Raw genomic sequence first — 10442 nt, 5'->3', positions numbered from 1 at the left:
TTCAACGCCCCCATCTATACTCACACCATTCCCTTTAAATCACTCCCTGCTTAGACTCCATTACTACATAGAGAAAACAGAGCTCCACCACCACCAATACCTCTCTTTTGTTCCACCAGCACTTGATGCAGGAGGTGGCATAATGCTTCTTTATGCTTCTAAATATCATGACATTAAAAAACACAATGGCACATCATCCAATTTAACGGTAAACACATTCAATTAGAAAGGACACTAAAATCATTATTTTAAAAAATTGAAGGACCAAATGTCTTGATTTTTTTAGATAGGGAGACTGAAATTACATATTCACAATAATAGAAGGACTAAAATTACATTTCAACCAAGATAATATTATCTGTCAGAAAAAAAAAAAGAAAAAAAAAACTATTCCCCACATGAAGCAAATAATGAAAATAAAAGGTCAGGGGAAATTTGGGAAGCAAATCGATAATTTGATAATCATTCATGCCAACCGAGGCAATTTGTCAGATCGAACATGTTGCCGAACTTTCTACACATGTGGTGGGCACAATGCTGGAGATGCTACCTAGCAGGTTAGTACCTACTAATTTCCGTAAGTTCTTCACGTTTTTTCTATGACATAGTACCTTGTTTAGGACTGGTTTGAGACTTTAACTGGTTGCTAGAATTTGTCCGGATTTTTTATTTATTTATTTCTGTATGTTTATATCTTTAGACTAAAAAACCATTGAATCTTTTTTAAAAAAATTCAAGAATATTATCGTATATTACCATTGAACTTCAGAAAACAAAAATATTTTTCCTATAAATAGGAGAGGATCAAGAAAAAAAGATTTTATTTTTATTTTAAATTAATTTATAAAATACCATAATATCGTTAAATTAAATTTTGAAAAACATAACCACCAATGGTTTTATAATCCAAAATTAGGGTTGATATTAGCATTACATATATATATATATATATATATATATATATATATATATATATATATATATATATATATCAACCCTAATTATATATATATACTTTTAAAAATTGCTATAACACGTACTTTATATGTACTTAAATATTTTATTATTAAGTAAAATTTATGCAAATACTATTAATAGATATGAATACCACTTTTATTTAATAATAAAAAAAACTTTGATTAAAATGTATTGATGGTGTAAAAGTGTAAAAAAAAAAATTACACTATTATCTTATCATATATTATTATTTATGATAAGTTGTTAATTTCTATAAATTACTTTAAAAATTATACATAATTTTTTTTTATTAATTAATAATTTTTTTTACATTGGGTGATAATTATGTTCTAAAATTTATATTAAAAGATGTGTTATTAACTTTTTTTTCACATCAGTAGGTAAAAATCGTCAGATACCTTTAAAGTGTTGTATTTATATTTGGGCTCACTTTATTAACGTATTTTAACTTTATTATAGATGGAGCCGACAACTTCTTGCATATATTTATTATTGTTGTTTCTTTTTTATAAATAAATTTAATCCTGAAATAATAAATACGTAGATTTTGATAGGTAAGAGCATGTCAGCCGTGTCTTATTTCTACATAATAATAGCTTAATATATGAAATAGGGTATCAAGAAGTCTACGCTAGTGGGTTATACAGGGTGTATGAGATGTGATAAACTCCAAAGTAGAGGAGTTTAACTCTTCCCTTTCTTTTTTTTTCTGAGTCAAAGATCACAACAACACCCCTAATCTTTTATGGGTCAAAGGCTAATTTCATTTTTGATACAAAACTACTATTTGTCTTAGGAAATTTTGCATAAGGTCCATTTGAAAAAACAAAATATGACGTGGGGTGATAGCCTAATGTATTTCAAATAATTGAGATGAGTTAATATAAGGATTAGAAAGGCAGCGATATTGGAGAGAGATTAACCAAACCTGTGTTAGCGTAATTTACTCAAAATCTGTCTTGTTTGGACTCACTAAAGCAAAACTTTTTGACTTTTACTCCTTTCACTTGAAGAAGCGCAAAATGCATTGTCATTAGGATCATTATGTTATAGTAATATATAATATGGGGTGGTTGCAGGAATCTTCATGAAACAAGAAGTGAGGTTGTCTTTCAAAGATGGAAGAGGAGGCATTTGAAAAACCATTGTTGAAGAGACAGTATCATGAGAACTGTCCTGGTTGTAAGGTGGATCAAGCCAAGGAGCTCAAAAAGGATGTTTCCTTTAGAAACCTTTCTTATATATGGTTGGCAGTGTTATGTGGCAGTAAGCACTTGAATTCTGTTTTTGAAAATTCTCGTGTTGGTTTTTATTTAGTTCTAAAGTTTGCGGATGCTGAATTATTCTAGCATTTTCTTTTTCCTATTTGAACATATCACGTGAGAATCTATATGTTGTTGCTAAGGTCTAGTGTGATATAAAAAGGTTGCTGAAATTGTCAAATCTCAACATTACTCCCCACTTTAATTTATGAATGCAATAAATTGAAAGACTTTCGTCCTTTTCGGACAAAGTTTGAACACTAGTTAGTGTTCTTCAAGTTGTACTCTATAAATCTTAGTTAATCATTTTCTTTTCTTTTGAGAAAATTGAAAAAGAAAACCCTCCTTAGTGGTGATTGAACTCTGATGTTTTCATCTTTGTATTGAACATCTAAAATTGTGTACCTTTGTTGAAAAATGGAGTGACTCCTATCAGGGTTGTATGGGAAGATTATAACTTGAATTCGACATTGTTTCAAAATTGGTTTGTTCAGTGTATTAACATATTATGTTATCTATATCTATCAGTTGATTGAAACAGCTTCTATATTTATCTCTGATGTCTCTTTCTCTTTTAATCAATTACAGCATTGCCTGTGGCATCACTCTTTCCCTTTGTTTATTTCATGGTGAGTTTATTCTAATTATTTCAGATTGATCTTTTTTCTAATTAATTTTATCATTTCAAAAAATAATTTGAGTATCAATTCTCTGTATAATCATTTTTTCCTTATATTATTTTTAAGAATTAATTTCCAATATGCTTGTTTATTACTCTACTGTACTTGGATAAATCTATGCATTTACTTGTGTTGGAAGAGAGTCCTTTCACTTGTAGCTGTTCTCACAACTCTATTTAGGTGTTGCAATTATAATGACTTACTGATGGGAGGGATGTACCTGAGCCATTTCGAATTGGATGTTTTGACTATAGAAATCAATTGAAACAAAGTGTAGCTTGTGAGGAATTTTCTTAATGTGAATGAAAATTTTCAATTATATAGTGAGACCACTTCAAATTCTAATTTAGGTTTGCTGAATTGTTTGCTGTTTCATTAATTGACATAAATGTCTATCAAATCAATTAGCAGCCAATCCCTTCCAACATACAAAGTTCTATTACAGCTCCACAGAATATACATCCTCAAACTTATAATAAATATTTAATTTCAGGTGAAGGATTTTAATATTGCAGAAACAGAGGAAGACATAAGTACCTATGCTGGATATGTGGGTAGGATTTCAATTTGTACTTCTATTTTTTTTTTCTCTTCTCTATTTTACAAGTCCTTACTGGTCCTCATGTGGCCATGAAATGTTACAGGATCAGCAATGATGCTTGGAAGGTCTTTGACGTCCATATTGTGGGGTATGGTTTCTGACCGCTATGGTAGAAAACCTGTTATAATTATAGGGATTATCACTGTGTAAGTATACATTTCACTGAGGTGAATGCTTTCTTTCATACTATACTTATACAATATGTTTCTTCCTCATAACATATATAATGCTTACTTGATTTCAGTGTCATTTTCAACACATTATTTGGTCTTAGCACGAATATTTGGATGGCTGTTAGCATGAGATTTCTTCTTGGAAGTTTAAATGGTTTACTTGGACCAATAAAGGTGATGTTCTATCTCTTATACAAACCCCTAAAAGTTAGTACTAGTACTTGACAATTTAATGTTTCACTTTCATCCAATGGCATCAGGGCTAAATTAAAAGTTTGAATTTGTGTAACTTAATGCAACCCCTTTATTTCATCAAATTATTGCTTCCACTAATATATAACCTCTTCTATTAACAGGCTTATGCTACTGAAATTTTCAGAGAGGAGGAGCAGGCTCTAGGACTCTCAACAGTAAGCCTCACCAACCTTTGTCTACTATCATTTTTAAGAGGCATGTGTCAATCATAATTATAAATTATTCAAAGTATAGTCTGATTTCAGGTGGTTGCTGCTTGGGGAGTAGGTTTAGTCATTGGTCCTGCATTGGGAGGTTATTTGGCTCAGGTAATTATTTTCTATTTTTGTTTCTTCTTTAGAAAAAACCATATGGATTTTGTACACGGACATAAAGTGACTTGTGTTGAGAGGCAATAATTCAATCCAAGTTTTGAGAATGCTGATGCCTGAAATTCAATTTCCACATATAATCAAACCCTTCACTCACTTGATCGCTTTATTTTGTGAAAATTTTATTACAGCCAGTGTTGAAATACCCACATATATTTCCAAAGGATTCCTTTTGGGATAGGTATGTTTAACTTTTGTTGTTTTCTAATTTTGAAAAACAACTTGTTTCAATTTTTGTATTCTTCCATATAACTGACTCACATAGTGTAATAATGCTTTTGCTATTGTTTCAATTTTGTTTTCCCTCTTTATTCCTTAAATTTCTGTTTCGCTTTGTTGTTGTGGTGGCTGCTGAGTTTCATTTGTGGAAACATGAATCTCTCCGCAGGTTTCCATATTTCTTGCCATGCTTATTAGTATCAGCTTTTGCATTTGCATCAGCAATTGCTTGCATTTGGCTTCCAGTAAGTATATCGGTTCATCATTCACATATCTCTACCCTCTTTAATTTTTATTACTTTTATTCGAAACATTTTTTTTTTCTAAACATTAGTATGATTACATATCTGATCTACATTCTGATATATGTATGAAATCTTTAAACTCAGGTCCTGGTTTATCCAGTACCTGTTGTAATATGTATATATTGTTATTTTAAGTCTAATAAATTTCCGAATTGAAGAAATTCAAAACATTAGTCTTTGTTGTTGTGCCAAGGCCTGGTTTATCCACTAGTGCAGGGAAAATATATAAAGTCCCCTTGCTTATGTCTTTCCCAATCAATATCATCCTCTGGGGTTTAGAATTCTGTATATAGAAAGGGGTAGAAGAAAATAAGTCTAAGAAATCAGAATCATATAACTGACCAAAGAAAACAAGATTCAACATGAGATTAGGATTGTAGTAAAAATTAGAAAGAGATAAATGAGATGTGCAAATAGACCTAGTGCCTGCTAATGGAATAGGAGTTTCATCAGTAGTCATGACTAACACAAATGATGTCAATTGTAAGAACACAAAGGATGTAACATCAGATGACATAAGGAGGAACATGACATGTGGTTGTGTGACAAGAAACTTTTGAAATTGTTCAATAAGAGCAACTATTGTAGGGCCTGGACAGTGTGTGTGTCCAACACTTAGAGTCTGTTGAAGGAGCAACGATTGTTGTAGCATTTGAATTTGGAGGTTTGAAGCCCTTATTATACAATTCATTGGACTGTTTGTTCAACAGTATAGGCATCATTTCAGGAGACTGGATCTAGGTGGAAAGCAAAAATTGTACCATTTTCTATTAAAATTTCCATTGTTTAAGTACTTATTTAAGTTTTCGTAAGAAAACATCAACATAAATGATTTTTTTTTTATTTTAAAATATCTGCATTATTGCAGGAGACCCTTCACAACCACAAAGATAGGATTGAGTCCACTAAAAATGTTGAAGCTTTGGAAGTTGGAAGCAGTGAGGCAGACAAAGACAGAATAATCCAAAGAGATAAAAGCATCTTCCGAAATTGGCCCTTAATGTCATCCATCATTGTTTACTGTATTTTTTCACTACATGATGTTGCTTACCAGGAGGTAGTATTCCTACCTAATGATTTTGCTGTTTTGAGTCTCTCTCCTGATTCTTATAATCTACTGTTCATTTATATCCTAGATTTTCTCATTGTGGGCTCTCAGTCCTTTAAGGTTGGGTGGTCTGAACTTTACAACTGATGATGTTGGCAATGTTCTTGCAATATCAGGTACATTTTTCACATATACGTATCTCTAGATATAAATTAATTTTGGACAGACACATTTCCTCTGTAACCTTCTATCTCCAAGGATTGCAATTGCATATAATTTTTTTATGCATTGACAAGAGGCCATACGGTATCTTCCTCCATGGCCTTTCCTACAAACTTAATCTGGTCGTATTGAGTGTACTTCACTTATTTGAATTTCCAAATTTGGAATCTTCAGACAAATTTAGATAAAAATCATAATTTAGTGTTTGTTTTTGAAGTTGAGTTGGTTAGTCTAGGAGCATTTTTTGCGATGTCACCTTGTAACTTTTAGTATATTCCATGTAGTTAGCTCATTTGTCTTCAATATAATATCTTTTTGTGCTAATATCAAGATCTAATGTTTCTTTTAGTTGTTCAATTAATCTGATCTCAAAGATGAATTAGTTACTGATACCAATACATCTTGAATTCTTTGAATAAGTCAATCAAACAAAACTTTAAGAGGGTCAAGATTTATTCAGATTTCTTTGTTATTTGTGATTATATCAAACTTAAAACACTAACGCATGCTATAACAATAACTTTACTGAGATGGTTCATTAATCATTTTCTATAGAAAAGAATAATGACAATTAGGCAAGTATACTGCATAATCAGCTAACAAGCTAAGGCATTATGGGCACGATATAAAAAATTTTATAGGTTCCGGATTCGGTTAGTTACAAGGATACTTGTTTAGATAATCATTCTACCTTGTTTAGATAGGAGTTGTTCATATCAACTTTTGAATTGTGTTAGTTTATTTCCTTTTGATTGTTATAGGAACAAAGATGTTCAGTGTATTCCTTGTGCATTACTTAATAGATATGCTGCTTAATTACTGACTTCTTTTCGACTGATCAGGTCTTGCTATTCTAGTCTTCCAGCTTACCCTGTACCGATTGGTGCAAAAAGCTTGTGGACCTGTTGCTCTAGTTCGTATAGCAGGGGTTAGCTTCCTCCTCATGTGGCAACTACTTCGATTTAGCATTTTATTTTTGTTTGTTTTAAATTGTTATTTGGCATGATATATATGTAGGTGTTATCCATACCTCTCTTGCAATGTTATCCCCTCATGACAATGTTATCAGGCTTCACACTGGACATAGTGATCAATATTGCCTCCATTCTGAAGAATGTTTTGATTGTAAGTGAATCTCTTTCCCTGTATAGCCAATCATCAGTGATATTGAGGATGGAATTGAATTGAATTAATTGGCTTCACTAAACCTTAAGAAATCAGTTTAATTTACCGAAAAATGTTATTTTTGTTGTGAACTTGCCTAATTGTATTATTGTTGCTGGATTTAGGAGGCAATTGCTACTAGTTTATTCATTCTGCAAAATAAAGCTGTGGTAAATCTTTGGTTCCTTTCATCAGATTTCATTTATTTCCAAAAGTTAAGATTTTTTTTATAGAATTGTGGCACATATGATATGTTGATTTGGAAAACAGGAACAACACCAAAGGGGGACAGCTAATAGTATTGCTATGACTGGTATGTCAGCATTCAAAACAATTGGTCCTGCTAGTGCCGGTGCATTGTAAGTGTCCATTTTATTTCTTTAGCATTTGAAATTTATCTACTGTATACGATTAATTATATAGATAAATCTTAATTAGCATCTGAAAATCCATGCTATATATGTTCATATATCACATGGTCCTGTCATCCATGTATTCTAGATTTCCAAAATTCAGAATTTCAGACTTACTGGTGATTCAATAATAAGCATATTTTAGGCACATTATTGAAAAATTTAAGGACTTAGCAAGAGGTAATGGTGGATAACATTTCGAAAATTTAGGCATACAAGTAGATTGTGCCTTCAGCGTTAAGGATAAACCTATGAACACTATTAAGGGATTTAATAAAAGCTATACAAGTAATTATGTACGGAATAGATGCTACATAAGATGGCACTGTCGTGTTCTTGTAACATTTTATTTCATTAATCATGAAGGGATTTTCATATGAAAATAGTTATTTAGATTTTAGAATGGTTTTTCTGGACAAGGACATAATACAAAAACCGGAAGTGTACTGACATCAATAGGTTTTGTTACTGCTTTCAAACCAAACTGTCAATTGGTTTATGTAGCTTAGCCTATTTCTTGTCAATATATACTTTGAGCCCCGTCAGTTAGAGTTAACTGAGGCTACTCTCTATACTCTATGGTGTAATTGCAGTTAACAAATCTTACATTAATAAAATATTTTGTGATGAGAGTATGCCGTATAGCATTGATCAACAACACTTTCTAACTACAATGACATACTGAAAATTATATCAAGTTTTCTAATATTGCTACTGGTCAATGTAGATTATCTTGGTCGCAAAAGCATATAAATGATTCTTTCCTGCCAGGTATGTTGATTAAAAAATTTGCTTCAATTGGTTTCTATTTCATATACAGAATATGGGAATCCTTAATCTAAGTGTTATTTCTGGTTCACTTATTGTTCCTTAATTGAAAAGAACATAATAGGCCATTTCTATTACAGCATAGAGTTTTGCCTAGAACCAAACCAAAGAATGAAAATGCAACTTTAGAACAAAGAGTTTGAACTTAGTCTAACCTCTTCATGTATGCTTAATTTCAATCTTTTCTTTTGCTAGCTATATTGCTGGAAGCTCACTCTTTTACATTTAACTGCAGGCACCCATATTGTCTTCCTTGCCCTGAATATTGTTGAAGGACTTGGAGTACTGTTAATGTTCAAACCATTCTTGAGTGTAAAGAATTAAATACCATCAGAGAAGTTACACTGATATCACTAAATTTTGTACAAGGGGTGAAGAATTTGTGCGTTAATTGCGTGCATTGGTTTTGAGATCGTAGCCACTATGAATGATGAAATAATTAGAGATGATTGTGTGTTGTACACTTGCATCATGTAAGTTTGGACTTTGATTATTGAGATTTTAGGATGTGTGAACTGAGTAGAGTTAGTTAAAGTTTGGACCTTTATGTTGCAATTTATGTAACAGAGTTTTTTTAATATGTTCTTTAAAATCTTTCATTAAAATTATGTTTATAGAATTCTCTTTTTTTTACAAGAGAATCCTATCTTGTTTGAAAGTTAATTATGTTTTTTTTTTGTTAGTCATGGTAGTTATTTGTTAAGATAAATTTAGAATTTTTGTTTTTTTTTACCTATATTTTAAGTTTTAATTTGATCTCTTAAATTTAAAAAAATTCACTTTAATCCTTTATAGCATCTTTGTTAGACCAAATAATGCATACATTTGGAGAAAAAATTAATATTTTGAGAAATTAACTTATGCATTAAGCAATATCTTTAAATAATAAATCATCATCGTGTATGTAATCAAGTTTGTCCAAAGTGTAAAAGTTTTCTCACTAACAACTTATAATCATTACATTCTAGTAATACTTAGTCAATAAATTATAAAATCAGAGACAAAATAATTATTTACTCATTCATATTATATAACAAATATATTTTTATATTGATAATTAAGATCAAATTGACAATTATTTAAACGATAAATTCGTCTTTCAATGTACTCAGGGATATTTTATTACATATTTAAAAACATAAGTGTTTATTTGTCTTACTTTTATTCATAATTATTAAACTTGATTTGGGCCGGACGGTTCGACCGGTTGGGTCGGAAACCGGTGACTAAGCCGAGCCAATTTTCTATCCGTCTGTTCCAGTCACAGTCTTTTGTGTTTTTGGTTGCAGCTTTTCACATTCCCCAAGTCTTATTTTCTGGCTTCAGTCATTTATTTTTCACAACCTCACACACAAATATTATAAAAACAAACACATGATTCTTGCTTCAATCTTCGCAAAACTGTTGTGACATTCGGATTCGAAATGCCGAAAGTTGGATTAGAAAGGGTAACAGTAAACGAACTCAACCAAACTAAGTTTGATTCCGATGATTTATTTTTAATTCTAATTAAAGAGAAATGTGTAATGAGAATTCAACAAGAATATTACCAAAAAATAACCATTACGGCTTCACCCCTCATATTCTTCAACCTTCGCATTGTGACAGACACTCATCCTTATTAAATCATCAACTCCTTTTAATTTTCACTAACAATCACACAACTTGAACCTTGCGATCTCTTCTAGCCAATGCAATTTTCTTAAAATATTTTTACATTTGAATTAAAGAGTTCTTTCAAAATTGAGTACATTTCTGGAAAAATGTCACAGGAAGGAGAAGAAAAGGGAACTCAATTTTGAAGGAGAGGGAGAAGGAAAGAATTGAAAATTTTGTTAATTCATTCTCATCTAAAATATTACATTGCCAATTTTAATACTCTTATTTTTTAATCAACAAATTTCATCTTCAACTTTTTTAAAA

The 10442-nt window shown here is 31.0% G+C and overlaps 1 protein-coding gene across 1 annotated transcript; it reads left to right on the top strand.

Annotated features, from left to right (window-relative positions):
- Nucleotides 1-1645: 1645 nt before the first annotated feature.
- On the top strand, nucleotides 1646-9138 carry LOC114417384 (protein ZINC INDUCED FACILITATOR-LIKE 1-like). Its single transcript, XM_028382561.1, has 18 exons — nucleotides 1646-1916; nucleotides 2058-2244; nucleotides 2829-2869; nucleotides 3414-3474; nucleotides 3565-3667; nucleotides 3766-3868; nucleotides 4051-4104; nucleotides 4195-4257; nucleotides 4452-4501; nucleotides 4709-4784; nucleotides 5713-5901; nucleotides 5981-6068; nucleotides 6957-7042; nucleotides 7132-7239; nucleotides 7404-7448; nucleotides 7549-7637; nucleotides 8419-8462; nucleotides 8755-9138. Exons 2-18 carry the CDS (start codon nucleotides 2097-2099, stop codon nucleotides 8841-8843), a joined length of 1437 nt encoding a protein of 478 aa, XP_028238362.1. The 5' UTR covers nucleotides 1646-1916; nucleotides 2058-2096; the 3' UTR covers nucleotides 8844-9138.
- The last annotated feature ends 1304 nt before the right edge of the window (nucleotides 9139-10442 follow it).

Source organism: Glycine soja, chromosome 6 (genome assembly GCF_004193775.1).
Source record: "Glycine soja cultivar W05 chromosome 6, ASM419377v2, whole genome shotgun sequence".
Lineage (NCBI taxonomy): Eukaryota > Viridiplantae > Streptophyta > Magnoliopsida > Fabales > Fabaceae > Glycine > Glycine soja.
The sequence above is the reverse complement of the archived record's forward strand: the minus strand, read 5'-3'. Positions and strand labels throughout refer to the sequence as shown.

Excerpts from the sequence above, each read along its gene's own strand:
- LOC114417384 (XM_028382561.1), top strand. The coding sequence starts at position 2,097 with ATGGAAGAGGAGGCATTTGAAAAACCATTGTTGAAGAGACAGTATCAT. Across the intron at positions 3,869-4,050 it reads GTTTACTTGGACCAATAAAG|GCTTATGCTACTGAAATTTT; the intron begins GTGATGTTCTAT and ends TTCTATTAACAG. Across the intron at positions 7,449-7,548 it reads TTCTGCAAAATAAAGCTGTG|GAACAACACCAAAGGGGGAC; the intron begins GTAAATCTTTGG and ends TTTGGAAAACAG.